At 44.2% G+C, this 19,550-nt stretch overlaps 1 protein-coding gene across 1 annotated transcript in view; it reads left to right on the forward strand.

Moving 5' to 3' along the window:
• Bpifc (BPI fold containing family C) overlaps positions 1-19,085 on the forward strand; it is a 32,801-nt gene extending 13,716 nt beyond the window's left edge. The window contains exons 8-15 of the mRNA XM_026398640.2: positions 322-498; positions 1,526-1,579; positions 2,826-2,996; positions 4,153-4,220; positions 14,486-14,528; positions 17,168-17,231; positions 17,920-17,996; positions 18,963-19,085. Of these exons, the coding sequence (XP_026254425.2) occupies positions 322-498; positions 1,526-1,579; positions 2,826-2,996; positions 4,153-4,220; positions 14,486-14,528; positions 17,168-17,231; positions 17,920-17,996; positions 18,963-19,085 (777 nt within the window). The remainder of the gene's footprint in view (positions 1-321; positions 499-1,525; positions 1,580-2,825; positions 2,997-4,152; positions 4,221-14,485; positions 14,529-17,167; positions 17,232-17,919; positions 17,997-18,962) is intronic.
• The last annotated feature ends 465 nt before the right edge of the window (positions 19,086-19,550 follow it).

Consider the following 19,550-nt stretch of genomic DNA (forward strand, 5'->3'; position numbering starts at 1 on the left):
ATTTTGAAGGTCAAGGGTCTGATACCTTGGGAACTGTTCAAAGGTGGCCCCACCAGCTGACTGTCCCTCCTTCCTTTATCTGAGAAAAGTACCAGCCAGGAGCTTGTGCTGTGTTCCCCCAGGTGGACAGACACGTCCAAAGGTGCACAAGAATCAGCACAGCTTTGAAGCAGTCCCGGGCCCAGGGGTCAGCAGGCCTTGCTGTTTTTCTCATCCCTGTCGAGTTTCTGGAATGTTCCATATTCGGACGTGACAGGGTCCACCTTCTCAGTCCCACAGAGTTGAGTTTTCCTCTGGTAACTGGCCTTTGCTTTCCCACAGGGCGTATTCTACCCTCTGGAAAATCTCGTCGACCCCCCCTTCTCTCCAGTTCCTTTTGAGCTCCCCGATCGCCGGGACTCCATGATCTACATCGGAGTCTCCGAGTATTTCTTTAAATCTGCATCCTTCGCTCACTTCACAGCTGGGGCCTTCGGCATCACCCTCTCCACAAAGGAGGTGAGCAGAGTTGGCAGATGGTGACCACTGGCACCATTGATCAGCCTTTTTCTAAGCATCACATTCTGGGATTTTGGGGTCCTAGTTTTTGATTTCCGGGCCTTTGGGGGCTATCGCTCCTAGCAGGAGCATGAATGAAGGAACATGGAATGCATGTTGTGATCAGTTGGGAGGCTGTTGGGTTTCCAGATCCGCGAGTTTGTTTTTGTGTGATATCTGGCCCCTGTTCTAGGCTGATTTTAACTGATGCTAAGATCGCCTTCCACCACGTGTTGCCTACAACCTTTGGTCATTTCAACTTACTGAACATCCCTGTGCCAGAGTGTCCTTACTTGGGAAGGAGTTGCACACTCGCAGGCCTGTGGTGGCACTAAAAGGTTTAAGTGCATGTGGAGCCCCCAGACCAATGCCCAGCACAGAGTAGGTGCATGGAGCTCTTGGTGGTCCTCATGACTCCCGGGCTGGGTCAACAGAAGCCCTCCTGCTGGCAGTAAGCACAGGTGCCTCCTTCTGTGAGAACACTCCCTCCAGCCAATCAAAACCTTTTCTTGAGCATCCCTCTTAGATCTCCTCCTCTCTGTGCCTTAGTTATACAGGTAGTTGTAAGTCCTATGTTCAAAGTGGCAAGTGTGGCAGCAACAGCTACTTTATGCACCAAAAGTTAGACACTTCTACCTCTGGACTGAAGGCTGTTTATCTGTGAAGGTAAATTACATGAGCACTCCTTCTCAGCCGTCTCTGAAGATGACCACACAAGCCTTATTGTTGCAGAATATCCCCCACACGGGTGCCCCTATAGGATACACACAGAGTACAGCTTATTCAGATGGACCGTCACCCCTGTCTGACCTTGGGTTGAGTTACTTTACTTCTCTGGGCCTCAGGTTCCCAGGGATTGGACTCTAAAGCAATAGGTTACCCTAAACGTTTTATCTTCATAATTCATAAAATCATAGGGGACACGATGTTTGCCCTGAAAACACATCAGGTAAAAGCCTTACAGTGACGTGGTGTGCTTGTGTTTCAGATTTCCAAGCATTTCATTCAAAACTCTCAAGGCCTTGGCAACGTGCTCTCCCAGGTGAGTGCTCTGGGTCGGAGCCCCTGGTTGTGGGCTTGTTTTGACTGTAATCACTTGGGGGTGGGGGGCTTGTAGGTTCTTTTATTTTCTTTTGATCCCAGCATGGGTCCATCTTTCTGTTCTTACGAGTTTTTTTTTTCTTTTAATCAAATATCCACATATATTTACTAACCAGTATCTGGAAAAGTAGAATTAAAGTATGGGTTAAAGTACTATTAAAGAGGGGCTAGGTTGTGGCTCAGTGGTAGAGCGCTTGCCTGGCATGTGTGAGGCACTGGGTTCAATTCTCACCACCACATAGAAATCAATTAAATAAAAGTCCATTGACAACTATAAAGTATTTTTTTTAAAGTACTATAAAGTATTTTTTTAAAAAGTACTATTAAAGGGCAGCAGAATAGAATTGACAATATGATTGAGGTATGTACATTCCATGTATGTATTATATGTCAAAATACATTCTGCTGTCATGTATGACTAAAAATAAGTAAATAAAAAAAGAAAGAATTTAAAAAAAAAAAAAAAGAAAGTTGCAGAAAACCACAAACACAGTGCCTGGAACCAAACAGTGCTCAATAAACGGTAGTATCTCAAAAAAAAAAAAAAAAAAAAAAAAAACAAGTACTATTAAAGACATATGAGTTCATAAAATAATCGATTCCTTCCACATGGTTCCACCACATCTGAAATAATTGGTTTTATTCATTAGCCTAAGTGAAGAATTCAATCCATGAGTGAAGGGTAGATGCCCACACGCGTAACCTTAGTGAAGCATCTATTAACAGCACACCTTTATGGCAGACTGAGTTTGGGACACGAGGGACCTACAGGCTCAGGTCTGCCTTCAAGGATGATGACACTTTAGAGAAAGAAGCTCCAGTCCAACAGACCTAGGCTCAAATCTCAGTTCCACAACACTTTAGCTTGAGCCTTGAGAAATCCCCTAACCTCCCCACGACTCACATGCTCCATTATGAATCAGGGGTACAGACTGAACCCGCCTCGGGAGCTTTTTGAAGATCTGAGGAGACAATACCTAAAGTCCCTGCCACAGTAGCTGGCACCCTGGATGGATGATAAACGTCAGCTGTCATTTCTGTTGGGTTTTCGCGTGCCATCTTTATTACTACAAAAGAACTTTCTTCTATTCTAATCACATGGCATAAAACCCAATCCTCCCAGACCACCCCACATTCACGGTTTCCCTTCACCCACTCAATCTCTGTTTCTTTCCTGAACGGGGCAGATTGCAGAGATCTACATCCTGTCCCAGCCCTTCATGCTGCAGATCATGGCCACAGAGCCTCCCACGGTCAACTTGCAACCGGGCAACTTCACCCTGGACATCCCTGCCTCCATCATGATGCTCACCCAGCCCGAGAACTCGACGCTCCAATCCATCGTCTCCATGGACTTTGTAAGTCTGGGGGCCAGGAGGGCAGCCTGCGGGCACCGTTCCCGTTGTTGCCAGGGAACATGGACCAGCAGCTTCTAAGTGGTTGGAGGAAAGAGCTGAAGTAGCGATCAAGAGTGAGGATGAGCTGGGCATGGTGGTGCACGCCCGTAATCCCAGAGGCGCGGGAGGCTGAGGCAGGAGGATCCCAATTTCAAAGCCAGCCTCAGTGAGACTGAGTTGCCCAGTGCACAGTAGGCCAATCACTGTTAATGAGTTTGGGAAGACAGAGTTTATTCATGAGGCGGCCACATGTGAAGACAGAGAGCAAGTAGAAAATGCATCTCCCCAAGGATAGGGTTTGGGGATACTTACCGCTGAGGAGTGGGGAAAAGTGATTGGCTCAGACTTCATCAAACTTCACCCCTGGGACCTACATGTCAGAGGTATTATCTGTAGTCAACTAAAAGCAACTAAGAACAGGTGAGGTCTAGAGGACTTGTTCGGGAACCAAGAGCAGGTGTTCAGTTTCCCTCAGTTTCAGAGGAGGGGTGTGGAGGGATGGGAGGCCAGACTCACTCCCCCATGCAACATCAAATCTCTCTCCAATCTCTGCATCCTGTGTTCCCTCCCCACTACCTCAGTTACATGGATAGCTGGATTTCCTCTTTCCTCAAAATAAAGCAACCAAGGTGGAACTCAAGTTCACTTGATCAGGTGAAGTCCAAGTGCAGTCTGATAGGAGGGAACGAATACAACGAACCTAAGCAAAATCACACAGGCCTACACAGAGAAGAGAGGTTAGGAGAAAAGAAAAGAATAACTTAAAGAAGAGCCTCAAATAATAAATCTTTATAGTTCCCTTAGCTGGAAGGCAGGATTTTCGGAGCTATTTCTTTTTTTTTTTTTTAAATATTTATTTATTTATTTAGTTTTCAGTGGACACAACATCTTTGTTTGTATATGGTGCTGAGGATCGAACCCGGGCCGCACGCATGCCAGGCGAGCGCGCTACCGCTTGAGCCACATCCCCAGCCCCCGAGCTATTTCTTGCCAGCTTCTTTTGAATAAGAGGGAAAGTTTGGTTGATGATGCTTCCACTATTGGAAACTTCAACGTGTGGCCCAAACAGACAGATTCATTCACCTTAGCGGCGACAAACGTTTTTTGTTTTCTGCAGGTTGCTAGTACCAGCGTGGGCCTGGCTATTTTGGGACAAAGATTGATCTGCTCGTTGTCTCTGAAAAGGTAAGACCAGTTGAACAAATGCATCGACAGACCCCAGAAAGAAAGTCTCCATAGAGAACAGATGAAGGTAATCCTGTGTGAACAAATTCTTCGGATCACTTCAGAGTATGCACTTCACTAAAAATGGCATTGTGAAGTTTTCCTTTTTTTCTTCCCATTAGAATACTACTGAGATAAAATAGGGAACAAAATAATTGTAAAAAAAAAAATCTATAATCTAAGTTCTCAGTCTATGCTGCAGCAATAGGAACAAGTTCCCCTGCATCAAATTGAGAGATCATGGTCTTAGGAAAGGGCAGAAATCTTTTAGAGTTAAGGAGTCAAGTTTCAAATCACTTCTTGGTTCTCTGATCCCAATTGGGTCTAGTAACCTCTTTGAGCCTCCGTTTCCTTATCTGTAAAGAGATGAAGTTGGACTGAATTGTGCCCAGGGTACCTTCAGACTCTGATGATGTGGTCCCATTACTAGAACACGCAGTTTATTCAACAGGAACTTGGCCTGTGGCCCAGATGGCTCTCAAACGCAGGCGATGCAGCATGGAGGGGGGGCGAGCAGGTCATTGAACGCCAATTGCCATTTGGAAAAATTGTCTTCAAAGTGCATTTTCTTTGGTGCAATCAACCTGAGAGTTGAAGTTCTGATTGAGACGTGGGGAGAGAATTTACAGAAAGCTCAGCTGTCTCAGACTAAGTCATGGAAAGAAGAGGAAACAGTAAGACAGAATAAAAGCAGAGTCAGAAAAGAAACGAACAGGGGGAGTCAGTGGAGCGCCCCAAGTCCACCTGACGGGTAGAAAGAGTGGGGTGGAAACACGGGAAACGTTTTCAGTAAACTAACGTTAATGGGGCTGGGTTGTGGCTCAGTGGTAGAGTGCTTGCCTGGCACGTGCGAGGTGCTGGGTTGGAGCTCAGCACCCCATAAAAATAAATAAAAAAATAAAATATATACATATATTTTTTTAAGATAAAATAATGTTAAGTGGTAAAAACAGAATGCAAAACTGCAGAAGCACCACAGTTAGGGGTTGTGTAAAATAACTTCACATCTGACAAAGGAAGTGAACCCCTCACATGAAAAGAGTCATGTTAGGATATGAGATTATGATATTTGGGGGAATGTATAAAAATATTCTTTGTGATTATATTGTTTTTCCAATAAAAATAATACAAAATTTTAAAGTATGGTTTCCAAAGAGAAAAAAAAATCCAAGGGGCTTTACTTAAATTTACTGACCCTCAATGCAGAGCTGACTTTGCCATGATGCCCAAGAGGCATAGCCCCTGGCGCCCCAGGAACCCAACTTTAGGAACCCAAGAAAATGTTTTCATATATTTAAAATAAGAACTTAAAAGATAATATAATCCAAACTTGATTATACTTATTTTATACCAATGCAGTTGTAAAATATAATTTTAAAATATATTTTAAGAGTCAAGTGCAGTGGTGCACACCTAATCCCACTGACTGCGGAGGCTGAGGCAGGAGCATCACAAGTTCGAGGCCAGCCTCAGCCACTTAGTGAGACCCTGTCTCAAAATACAATCAAGGTGTCTGGGGATGTAGCTCAGAAGCAGAGCACTTGCCTAGAAAAAAGCAAGGAAGAAGACCAGTGCCTAGGGCCCCAGAAGTCATAGGAGGACCTATGGGATCCTAAGGGATCAGGCTGGTGAAACCCAGAGGCATGACAGGTGATATTTGATTTAATGGTTCTACCAGGTGAGAGGATGTGAACCAGAGAGCAGGAGGAGGAGGAGGGAAAGGCCAGAGGCTGAGAAGCTCAGGCATCCCAGCTAGGCCACCAGAGGAAGGCAATGGATTGGGATTGAACTGCTGGACTGGGAGTAAAGGTGAGAGCCAATCTCCTGGAAGACAGGGGAAAGAGGCAGTAGGGCCTGAGTGATGGGGGGAAATGCAGGCAGGTGCTAACCAAAGCAGCAAGCATCTGGAGAAGGTAGGAACAGCCCAGGCTTCGCCCAGTGCAAGGGTGGTTCCTTCAGGCAGTGAGTATCTCGGAGCAAAGCAGGTGGGCAGGGCCTCTCTAGCCTTTTTGAAGTCTCCAAGACTGTGCTGAACCAGCCCGGGCCTTTGGCAGTAAGAGCAGTGGCCAGGCCACCCACATGCCACCCCAGCAGGCTCCTCCACTCCTGGGCGTCCCAAGCGCTGCCTTTCAGGATGAGCTGGTTTGGCCCTGGGTGATGTCAGAGAGACACAGCAGGAAAGGTGTAGCGTGGGCGGGGATCTGTGGGACGGAGAAGAACCCAGGAGCACAGGATCTCCAAATAAAGTTTCCAGCACAACTTTCTGCCACCCCCTGCCTCAATGTGTCCCTTCCGGAGCCACTCAGGGCTGCTGCATAGACATCTGATGCAAAAATCAGACAGACCCTGTGTGACAGGTTTAGACAAGTAGTAAGGCCATGAATTGTGGAGTCAGTCTGGCTGGGTTCAGATTATTAGTTGTGTGGAAATGGACTTCCCCCCTCTGGGTCTCCATGTCCTCCTCTATGAAATGAAGCTCTAATAAAACCTATTTCAGGGACTAGGAATGTAGGTCAATGGTGGAGTTCCTCGATTGGGAGAGGCCCTGAGTCCAATCTCCAGGTCTGCAAAAAAATTAAAATTAGATTAAATAAATGAGTAAAGGCTACTTTAGAAGGTTCTTGTAGGATTGTGGGCTAATACAAGTAAAGTGTATATTTGGTGCTCAAGAAAATTTGGCTATGACTATTCTTGAGTCTCAGCCAGGGCAAGGAGGTATTTGATTATGCAAGATTATAGGAGGTCTGGGGTTTTTTTATATTTTGTGTGTTTTGCAGAGCTGGGAATCAAACCCAGGGCCTTGCACATGCCAGGCAAGCGCTCTATCATTGAGCTTGAGCTACACTCTTGACCCCTACAAGGTCATTTCAAGAGTGTCCCTATTCAGGATACACCTCTCTCCCCTGTCTCCTGCCTAGCCATGGCTGTTCTACTATTTGGGTCTCCTCTTCATTATCCATCCCCTATTGTCTTCTAGGTCCTGTGCCCAGCCCAGCACCTATATTGTTTCACAGAAACCTTACAACTGTGGGTCTCCGAGGCCTGGCACAGTGCTGTAGATTAGGTCCTGGAAGTGGGTATTATTGAGGGCTCATAGAGGTGAAATAACTCAGTCAAGGTCACAGAGCTATTACTGGTGGAGTAGAACTTGAACTTTTTCCCAAAGCCTTGGATGGTTTTCTGTTTGTTTGCTTTGCGGTGCTGGGATGGAACCCAGGCCCCCGGCCTGCTAGGCAAGTGCTGTACTGCTGAGCCACACCCCCAGTTAGTGTTTACTTACTACATTATCCTGCCTTTGAGCTAATGAAGAGTTAAGACTCAGAAATTAACACTTAGGCCTAGGACTTAGGAAGCCAATATCCTTGCTCAGAAGAGAAAACCCACAAATGGGGAGTTAAGCAAAATTGAATCGGGCAGCCTGCCCACGTTCAATATTGAAAGTCCAAAGAGAAGACACTGGGTGTCCTGAAATGGAAAAGACACACAGCTCTCTTCTCGTTTCCAGGATAAAGAGGAGGAAAGAACAAAGAAAGCAAAATCTAGGAATACTAATAATAAACCTGACTTCTTTGGGCATGTCTAGTTAAGAACCGTCTCTGGAGTCAGGTATATCTGGATTTGGATTCTAGAACCTCGGGTTCCTGCCAGCTGAGTGGCCTTGATCAAATTACTTAACCTCTTTAAGGGTCGATGTCCTCATCAGCAAAGCAGCTGTGTGGGTGAGGAGACGCCTTAGCACGATGCCCAGCGCAGTTCATGGCTAGCAGTCCCAGAGTTTAATTCTCTCTTCCCATTTTAGGATCCAAGTCTCACCACCTAGGAGGGAGAAACTGTCCCAAGATATATGAGAAGTCAGGCTGGTCTTAAAAGCGGTAGGGCTGGCCCTTGGAGCTCTATCTGCCATGGAGTCTCTTGTTCCCAGCACGATTCTGTCTGAAGGCAGCTCCAGAACAGGCTGGCCCACATGGTAGATATCTGTAAACTGATACAGAGGCCAACCTCAATGACATTTTGTCTGCTTGGGTCCTCATCCAGGTGGCTTAATTCTAACCCTCTTAATCACCTTCAAAACTCAAAACAATCAAATTCATATTACTGCTGAACTAGTTAGAACTTTGGAACTTGTTTTTTGAGATTTCTACGATTGAGACTCTGATGTCCCCATCACCCTACTCCACGCCCATCAGCCCACGCACGCGCACACACTGCAACCCCTCCCCATGGACACAATCAGAGAATGCAAATACAGCTGACCACCACAAGCAGATGGAATCGCTGCCTAACTCCATCCTCACAGCTTGGGGAGGGTGAACCTTTCCCAGCCCGAGCCATCTGAACAGAAACCCAGGAAAAAAGCTTGTCAGGCAGAATGGACTCGCAGTTTCTACAGGATGGTACCTTGGACAGGTCAATGGAACGCACACTTGGCATCCGGGCTGACCCCCATCTGCACCCTTCCTCTGAGCCCTTGCTGAGCCAGGCAGAGGAATGCGAAGGTGGGGTGCCATCCCATCGGAAAAGGAAACCCCAAATGGATCCTTCTCCCAGGGATACTGGAGAAAATTTCCAGGTTTCCTTCCAGAGGCACTTAGATAAAAACATTGGGGAACTCTTACCCATCGAGAGGGTGCTTTTACTCGTGGAACGGGTCCAACACATTTCTCCCCTCAAAACCCTTCCAGGGACTGGGGTTGTGGCTCAAGCAGTAGCGCGCTCGACTGGCATGCTCGCGGCGCTGTGTTCGATCCTCAGCACCACATAAAGATAAAGATGTTGTGTCCACCGAAAACTAAAAAAAAAAAAAAATTAAAAAATTCTCTCTCTCTCTTTCAAAAAAAAAAATCTTTCCAATATAGATGAAAGGGGAACTCGGATCAACAGGCAGTTACAAGACTGAGTGCTAAGGGACATGCTAGCAGACATAGGAAGAGAGGTGCACAGAGATGTGCAGAGGGCTTCCCCCAGAGGGCAACTCCTTTTCCCCCAGGTCATGATCCCCCCAACACCTTTAGCCCATGATGGTTTCTTCACCTTTTCAGAATTCCCGCATTGAAATTTTGTGGTGTGTAAACCCATGAATGAGCATTGAGTCCATAATGCTTTTTGTGTTTGTTTGTTGATTAGTGCTTGATAGTTATACATAATAGTTGGGTTCACCTCAACAAACTCATACCTGAGTGGAATTCGATTTCAGCTCATGACTCCCTCCTTATTCCCACCCCCTTTTCCTTCCCACGCTCCCCCCATTCTCCTTCCTCTACTCAACTAAACTTCCTTCCACTTATCTTCTAATTTATATGTGACTAGTTCTTCCTACCTGTGCCTGAAGGTGAGGCTCCCTGTTGTATATTCCTATGTGCACATTACGTGATGCTTAAAGAATTCATTCTGCATTACTCCCCTTACCCATCCCCCCACTCTGCCTCTTGCTCTTCTTCTACATTACTGATCTGCCCTGTATCTTGGTAATATTTTATCCTTTCCTCCCTCTTTTCTTTATTTTACTCTGGCCTCTGCATATGAGAGAAAAAAAATGACCTTTGAGTGTCTGAGTGTGGCTTATTTCACTTAGCATGATATTCTCCGTTTTTATCCATTTATCAGCAAATACCATGTCATTCTTCTATTTCATCTTTTTATGGCTAAATAGAACTCTATTGTGTGTGTGTTTGTGTGTGTGTGTGTGTATTTCACAATTTCTTAATTCCTTGATAGACGGGCACCTGGGTTGATTCCATAATTCAGCCATTGTCCACACTGCTTTTCATTTTCCTCTAAATGCTCCCTGCGTATAGCTTCTCTCTCCTCCCTCCATCATTACAGACAGGAGTTGAATTCTTTGTCTTGCATAGCACATTACTGGAGGAAGCATCTTGTCCTGCCCGTCTCCCTTCTCACTGCATCCAGAGTGGTTTCTACAAAACACAAATGTGGCCTCTCATCCTAAAAACCCTCAACGGACTCCTTGCTCTTCAACTAGAGATAAAACATCCCAACGTGGCTGAGTCACCCAGCCGGGTTAACCCCCATTTGCGTCTCCTGCATCCTCTTGCTGTGCCCTCTCTTTCCTGCACAGGGCCCTGGCTGCCTCTCCCTTCCCCGTTTTCATTTTGGAATCCTGCTTGTCCTTCCTGTATCAGTGCAAGGGTCCCTTCCTTGGAAACCTTCCTACATCTACCAGGCTAAATCCTGAGAATGCAATGATTAAGACTGGACCTCTACCCTCAGGGTGTTCACAGCTGCAGAAAAAGACAGAAACAAGAGTTCACAGGACGTGGAGAAGTAGGATTGACTGTCATTGTCTGCCATAGAACATGTTGGAGGAGTGATGTTGTCCGTACCTGTGACACTTGACCTTGACTCTAGCCTTCATTTTGTCCCAATTGCTATAATGATTCAGATCATGAATGATCTTTTTGCTGTGCTTGAATTTTCACTTTAGCCCTAGTTTTCAAGCCAGGCAATAAAACTTCTTAAACTTCTTAAATAGGCTATTGTGTGTGTGTGTGTGTGTGTGTGTGTTTGTGTGTGTGTATGTGTTGGGCATGGGCATATGTGTGCTAGGCCAGCACTTTTTCATTGAACTACATCCCCAGCCCAAGAATGACGCATATATGTCTTCGATATGTCTTCGGGGTAGGTCTATTTGAGCTGTCTTCCTCCCCAAAGGCTCTGTGGTTCTGCAGTAAGTTCTCAGCAGCAGGACTTTCAACGAGTTGGCCTGAAGGATGAAGTTAAAGGACAGGAGTCAGGCGCCACCTAGTGGCCTGAGTTGAGCTCATGCAATCTTTAGAAACAGGAGGGTGGGGGGGAGTTTGCTCTTAGCTCCACCGCTGCCTTTTCTGCAATTAGTGAGAATTGTCCGTTAGAAAGCAGACAGGAGCTGGCCTTGGGACAAAGGGTAGTTTGGTTCATGGGAAGCCCCAGGCAAACTCACTGGTCGCGGGCCGTCCTGAGCCAGGACTTGGGCTTGTAATGAAAGAAATAAGAGGAAACTCCTAAGTGTGCTCTACCGTTCGTACCCTGGATTTCCTAAGTATAAGAGGTTTGCACACGTAAGAGACAGCCGTGACCAGGGAGAGAAACCTCACGTTCCCTCAGCCAGGTCAAAGACACCCTACAGATCCTGGTCCTCACTTCCCACTGGGATCATTGAGTCCCAGAGCTAATGATATCATATCTGTTCCTTGCTGGACTTAACTGATTGTTTTGTTTGTAATTAATTATTAATCTGAAGCTATCTCAAAGCCTAATTCATGCCAACATGATATTGTCTGATAATAAGCAACTAAGTCTTCTGTGAAATTCTCTTCTTTAAAAAATAAAGAAAGAAAGAAAATCTATTCTTTAAATGTGGTCACAGAAAGAGTCTTCAAAGAGGTAGCACTCGAGCTAAATTCTTTTATTGATTTAAAAAAAAAATAAATGACAGCAGAATGCATTACAATTCTTATTACACGTACACAGCACAATTTTTCATATCTCTGGTTGTACAAAAAGTATGTTGACACCAATTCCTGTCTTCATACATGTACTTTGGATAATGATGTCTATCACATTCCACCATCTCAAGCTAAATTTTAATTGATTAAAAAGAGTTAACCAGCGAAAGAGAAAGGGAAAGGACAAGGATCATGAAGCAGCGTGAGCCCAGGCAGAGAGGGCAAAGTATTGCGGAATATACAGGGACATATCTCCAAGTTCTTTTAAGATCTTCCTTGGTTACTCTAATTTTTGGAGACTCCAGTCCAAAACTCTATTGCATATATTCAGATGTAGCCAACATTAAAGTTAATTTGTATCTAACTATGAATGGTGCTGAGGGAAGTGATCAATGGCCATAGTGTTACTTTTTTTAAAATATTTTTTAGTTGTAGTTGGACCCAATACCTTTATTTTATTTATTTATTTATTTATTTATTTATATGTGGGGCTGAGGATTGAACCCAGGGCCCCGCACTTGCTAGGCGAGCACTCTACTGCTGAGCCACAACCCCAGCCCCATAGTGTTACTTTTTGTACATATTAATTTTTCAGGATTTTTTGGTATGTTTTGAAGCCACTACCTTTTTTAACCTCAGGTCTACAGTGTCCAGTGAATGAATGAAAAAAAAAAAAAACCATAGCAACAAACAATTCTGGGTTAGTGAGGATAAAATTCAAGATAGAGAATAAAGAGATGAGGCTAAAAAGGGAGCTAGGAGCCAGGGTACAGAAAGTAAAAAAAAAAAAAAAAAAAAAAAAGCCAGGGTAAAGAAAGAATTTTGATCAGGAGTGTGCTCATCAGACATGCCTGTAATACCCCTCACTCTGGGAAGGTGTGGAGGACAGATTACAGAGCCTCAAGTCAGGAGACCAAGAGGCTCAACAGAAGGCTGATGCAGAAGGGAGGCCCTAGATCTGGGCAGGAGTGAGCCACAGAAGACTAAGGAGGAAAGTGATACAAAGTAACAAAGTAACATCCTTTAAAGGAAGGGCACTCTAAGATGAACACCAAGAGATCTGAGTTCCAAAATCCACTATTCATGTTGCCCCTCTTTGTATGTCACTTTTCCTACCTGCAAAATGAAGTGGTCCTGCCTGCAGATCACTACTTCTTCCCATTACTATTGCACAGGAAATCAAGCCAGCATGTTGGGGGAGCTACCTCGGGATCAGCCCTTAGCAAAACTGGAACAGGGACAATGTTGGCTGTGAGCTCCTCTTCTGAATGTTCCCATAAAATATCAAACATCAGGACATGTGACATCCACCCTTACCAGGCATATTGGGGAGGGAGTATCGTATTACTTGGACCTATAGCAGACACTTTCTTGATATTTGACCAAGAGTATCAAGGACAATATGTGCTGGCATTTGGTATTTCTGCTCATGATAAAAATGGCTCATGTTTATAGAGACTAAGCATTTTATGTGCATTATCTCATTCAATTTGCACAACAGCCCTATAAACTAGATATTATCCCTATTTTATAGTTGAGAAAATTAAGATCCGGAGATTAGGGAATAAGCAGAAATGACATTGAGACGGAGGCATTGTGCTGGCAGTCACCCTGCACCTGTGCCCATCAGATGGCTCTTGGCTAAAGTTCCCTTCTGTGTTACCACGGAGCCGCTTTCTAAATGGCATGAATAACACAGCCCTCTGAGGGGTGTCACCAAGACTGAGCACAGAAAGAGTTACTGGGATCATAATAAAGGATCAAGGAAGTTTTAAGGTTGAGTTCAGAGCCAACAGGCCTGAAAACTATTCCTTACCATTGTTCCGCACTGAGTTTGCCAACTGTGAGTCCCATGTGTAAGCAAGTGTATTTGGGCAGCCACTCTGGCTACATGCTCAAGCCTTCTGCTTGTTGCTTTGCTTCTTTTTTTTAAGAGAATATATTTTTATCTTTATTTACTTTTTTAATTTTTTTTGTCGTTGTAGGTGGACAGCATATCTTTATTTCATTTGTTTTATTTTTATGTGGTGCTAAGGATGGAACCCAGTGCCTCACACATGCTAGACTAGTGCTCTGCCACTGAGCTACAGCCCCAGCCCTCTTTATTTACTTTTTAAATATTTATTTATTTATTTTTAGTTGTAGTTGGACACAATACCTCTATTTTGTTTATTTTTGTGTGGTGCTGAGGATCAAACCCAGGGCCCCACACATGCGAGCACTCTACTGCTGAGCCCCAGCCCCAGCCCCTACTTTTTAAATATATATATATATATACTTTTAGTTGTAGGACACAATACCTTTATTTTATTTTTAGGATTTTTTTTTATGTGGTGCTAAGGATCGAACCGAGTGCCTCAACCATGCTAGGCAAGCTCTCTTCCACTGAGCCACAACCCCAGCCCCTTTATTTACTCTTTAACTGATACACAAAAACATGGAAATTGTACATATAAATGGGAAGCTCCAATACACCTGTTTTGCTTTCTAAGCAGCAAAATTCAGGGGTAGAAGATGTAATCCATGCCCTTTCAAGTTTGTTTTTATTTTTTTAAACTAGTGACTGGATTGGGGATATAGCTCAGTTGGTGGAGTGCTTGCCTCCTCGCATGAACAAAGCCCTGAGTTCAATCCCAGCACCACAAAAAAAAAAAAAAAAAAGGAAAAGAAAGAAAGAAAGAAAAAAGCTAGTGACTTTTTGAGCTTAAAAAAATTCCCTTTTTTCTTGTTCTGCTTTTTATGTTTTTTAAATATCCCCCCTTCGCTTTTCTTGTTTCCTTGCAGATTCCGCCTGTCTTTGCCAGAGTCCAGTCGCAACGATATTAAGGTAGGGATCTGACCCCTCAGGGCTCCCTGGAAGGGGAAGACTGAGAATTCTACACATTGCCTACATTCTCCAGGACTGCCCGTCTTAACCTTGAAATCCTTGATGCAGCTGCTCATCTAGTGAGCTGCTTAGCTCTCTGATGTGCTTTTATTTACGTAGAAACACTTTTTAAAGAACTCCAGAGACTGTTAAGATTGTGTAATGCTAGGAAAACAGGTATTCTCAAAAATCCCATTTTCTGGATAAAATAATTCTATAGATTTAAATTTAAGATCCAAAAACCCAAAGGAAGAAGCTATGTGTAAATTATGGGGCCATGATCAGGTTTATTCTTCAAACACCTTCTACCTGTCTCCTAAAATTAGGCCAAGGCTGGCTGTGTGCATGCCTTTGTGGAGTGGGGAGCCCAGCCTGGGGACCTCCTGCTTGGGAGGGGACACCCCAACAAGCGACTTGGAAAACCCCTGCCCTCAGGCTTCAAGGTCGAATCACTATTTTCATTTATCATACAGAAGTTGATACATGGATTTCAGTGTCACAACACCTGAGGGCAACAGTGACTAGTTCACTCTCAACCCTGTACAAATGTTGACTCTTAATATCATTCATTTATTTATAAATAATTAGGGAGCCTGGCACTGTTCTAGAGAAAACAGAAAATGCCTACCCTCCTGGCACTTATATTCCAGGGTATGCTTAAACGAGGGTCCACGTAAGCCCACCAGGGACACCTGGCGATGTCTGAAGAACTTTTTCATTATTATAGCCTGGGGTAGGAAAAGGAATGCTCTAAGGACAGAGGTCAGGGGTGCTGCCGGGCATCCCAAAGTGCACAAGACAGACCCCCCACAACATCGAATTAGGCCATCCCCAAATGCCAATAGTACCATTATTTGGAAACCTTGTTCTAGAAGGTGTGAGAGTGTGCATATGTGTATGTGGCTGAGAGAAGATACAGACAACAAACAAATATATATTGTACATAATGAAACATACTATAGAAAAAAATACATCAGAATGGGCAGTGCAGGCAAGTATGGAGGCGGGGATCAGAATGTCAGCCTTGTGGAGAGATTAGCTGAAACTACGTGTGGAATTCACTCAGCACATTGGCTGCTCTGTGGCCTAGGACGAGTCACTTAACCTCACATCAAGGCAGCGTGTGGGAGATGGGAGGAACTGAGTTAATCACTGCCATATTCAACAGAAACATGGTAATAAGATAGGAATACATGGGGGCAGGGGGATAAGCCAGAAAGTCTGAGGATTGAACCAGGAGGCCAAACAAGATTTTGTTTGCTTGTTTAATTTTAGAGAAGCACCCTAATTTTCAGCTTGGAAAGATTAGAATTCAGTAGGATTGGGTCCATAAGCTGGAAAATGAGTCAGACCTTTCATGGGAGACACTGAGGTCTAAAATACCAGCATCATATTAAGCTCTGTTGGTTAGCACCCCAGGGCGTAGCCTAACTAGAGCCTGTCTTTCATTCTGAGCGTGATAAGAGAGAATCTAGTCAATGAGAAGACAGAGGTGACTTTCTCACAAATACTATTTCCTGAAACCAATGGGGAAGCAAAAGGCATCCAACTCTTCCTGGAAGACCCCAGTAAACTACTTCGTATCAACAACATAATGTACTAACCATGGGGCATTTCAGGATAAGATGGCAATTGTTTATAAGAGGCATTTGACATATTATGAGCTTGTTTGATCCTGATGACCCGCCTTATGAGATTATTAATATGGTTAACTATTATTATCTTCATTTTACAGTTGAGGAAATTGAGGCATAGAGAGGTTAAGTAACTTGCCCAACATCACATAGTGAATGTTAAGAGAAAGAGGAAATGCAGGAAGTCTGGCTTCAAAGCCAGAATTGCTATGATACAAGGAGGTTTTTATTGCTCAGCATATAGGATGCTTGAAAAGGATTCACCCAGTGAATTTATGTTCATCCTGAATCATTTTTTTTTTTAATTTTTATTCTTTGGTACTGGGGATTGAGTCCAAGAGTGCTCAACCACTGAACCACCTCCTCAGCCCTTTTTAGGTTTTGTTTAGAGACAGGGTCTCGCTAAGTTGTTGAGGCTGGCTCTGAACTTAGATCCTTCTGCCTCAGCCTCCAGAGCCACTGAGATGACAGGCATTGGCCACCACGACTGGCTTTGATTCATTTATTTTTAACACCTAAATCTCCCCAAGAGCCAACATGTTTATTAAAGATAAACTGGATGTTCTGATGGTGCAACTAACTTCAGAGCATAACATAAAGCAAATGAACTTCTGTGGTTGAGGTTTCCAATAAAGAAAGGGAAGACTGCTGTTTGGGAACTCTCTTAATTCTTGATTATCCTTCTTGGTGGATAGCTAAGCTGCTGCACTGGCTTCCACCGTGTGGTTCCGTGCATTTGCTGTCACCAAGGTCCAGTGTAAAGGGAAACAGAAATGCTTATCCCCAGTGGGAAAAATAGTTAGGAAACCGTCATAAGATTTCCCACAAAGAAAATATATCCTGGTGAGAAACTCTCGTTATTGCTTTCTGTCCTGGTGAGTTCCTGGAAAGGACATGTGCAAACCAGGCGTGGGATTTGCAAACGGCCCGATTTGGCAACTGATGCGGTTTCCTCTTTCTTTTCAGGTCGTGAGGTTTGAGAATATTCTGTCCTCCATCCTTCACTTTGGAGTCCTCCCACTGGCCAACAGTAAGGGATTCTTGGGAAATGACACGACTCTGATAATGGCTAACTGTTGGGGATTGTTTGGGACTTTCCACTTTAAAAACGTTTTTAGGAATCCAGACCAGAGCCAGAAATTTACAGGGTGGACCCTCCACAATAGGGTTCTGAAATCACTTATGTCAGGTCCAAGCCTTGTAAGCAACTCATTCTGTAAACTCAGCATCACCTCTGGCTGAGTGAACGAGATCAAGACCACGCTCCTTAGTGAAGAGTGTCCGAAATGAGATGATTCTCCCTACGAAGTACCCCTGTGGTTATCTGGATAAACAGTTTATTGAATGACAGTCCAGGGCCTCTCCCCGCCCTCCAATTATTCACAAACTGCAGCATCTGGAGTTCAACTTAGTTAAAATACTGGTTTTTTTTTTTTATATATTAGACACCAAAATGTTCTCAGGACCCACCAATTAGGAATTTTCAAAATATATTTTGGGTAAGCATAAAGTGGTTTCTGATGTCCAAATGCACATGATTGCAGATGCATTTTTATCAAACAAAGGTGAATTAACGAGTCTTCCAGAAAAATCCTTGGGACTTATCAGGAGGAATGAAGAAATAAATTATTTAAAAGCTTCTTGTTTGTCTCTTGCTAAAAAGTTTGCCAAAATGTCTGTGCCCATGCCTAGTTATCTTATATCTTTCTATATTTTAGCAAGATTGCAGCAGGGATTTCCTCTGCCTAACCCGCATAAACTCTCGTTCGTCAATTCAGACATCGAAGTTTTGGAGGTAAGATTTTCAATCTCCTCTAACTGATCCATTTCTTTTCATGATAGAATAAGCTTCCTTTTATTTTGTTTATTTTTTGTTTTAGTTTTATATGTACTGTTTTTCCCAAACCAAGGAATCTTATAAATAAAACATTCAACTCTTAACATTTGCAATTACCAATGAAATGTTTAAAAATCAGATCAAGTTCAGTTTTGCTTAGCCAAATTTATTCACACCACAGTATAGGAAGATATTCTTCCCCCCCCCCCGTTTTTAACAAAAGGGGGCTTTCTACCACTGAACTATATCCCTAGCCCTTCACTTTTTTATTTGGTGCCGAGGCTGACCTCCTACTTGCAGTCCTCCTGGTTCAGCCTCCCAAGTCTCTAGGATTTCAGGCCTGTGCCACTGTGTTCGGCAAGAAGATATTCTTTGATGCATTTTACACAATTTACTCCAAAAGACAAGCTCTAAGGCGGAGATTATTAATCTCATTTTACAGATGAGGACGATGAGATTCAGAGAGGTAAAGTGGTTCAGGTAGCTGGAAAAGGGTTCAGATTGGCTCTTCTAGTTCTCCCAATGACTTTCCTCTGAAGACCCTTCTCTGGGCTCTGAGGTCCGTTGAGAACTGTTTCCTGGCTAATCATCATTAACTAACTTCATAATATCTTCTCCCCCTTTTTGGCGTTGTCTGATTGGGGAGGTGGAAATAAGTTTCTGAAGGAATCTTCAATCCTCTACACTCCCCAGCGCTTCTAACCTCCCTGCCTCTCTCTCCCCCCAACTTCCAATACTTAGGTCACATCTGATGACAATCTTCCATAACTTCCTCCTATATCTGAGGTCCTCAAAAAGAGGGCCAGATGTTGGGAAAGGCTTGATGCCTCAGGATGCAGTAAAGACACCATGTTTCCCTCACCCTTAGGCAAACCTAGACGGGCCCCAAATCTGATGCTCTCTTCATTGCTGTCCCCTTTTCAGGGTTTCCTGTTAATTTCCACCGACCTGAAGTATGAATCACCCTCCAAACAGCAGCCAAGTTTCCATGGTTGGGAAGACCTGAGCCTGCTAAATGGACAGTGGACGGGGAAGGCAACCCCTTGACTGCCTGTTCACCCCGCGCCCCAGGAAGGAAATGACTCCTGATCCCACAGCTACTGTAAACCAGGAGGGAGAAAACAAGGCACACCTTGTGCATTACTTAGGCAGAACGTTATCTTTTGGGAGGCTTCTGGGACACAGAGCGAGGCCTGTTAAAGGGCTGAATGAGGGGGGGGAGGGATGGGTGTGTGTGTGTGTGTGTGCGCACACGCGCGCTATGTGTGGAGGGGCAGGGGTTTGACTGTGAGTGTGAGCATGTTGTGTGCCTGTGTTTATAAGGTTCTGGGGACAAGAGCTAAGCATGTACTTCTGACCAAGTGGGTCAGAAACTCTCAAGGTCTGTATTTGTATGGGTTGTTATCTGTGCAGATCCTAGAGCTCCTTCGAGTTCTTCCCCCACCTGCATGTTGGATTTTATGTTTTATATTCACTGTTACCATCCCCTGTGTTAATTAAAATTGTTTTCTA

This window comes from Urocitellus parryii, chromosome 5 (assembly GCF_045843805.1).
Source record: "Urocitellus parryii isolate mUroPar1 chromosome 5, mUroPar1.hap1, whole genome shotgun sequence".
NCBI lineage: Eukaryota > Metazoa > Chordata > Mammalia > Rodentia > Sciuridae > Urocitellus > Urocitellus parryii.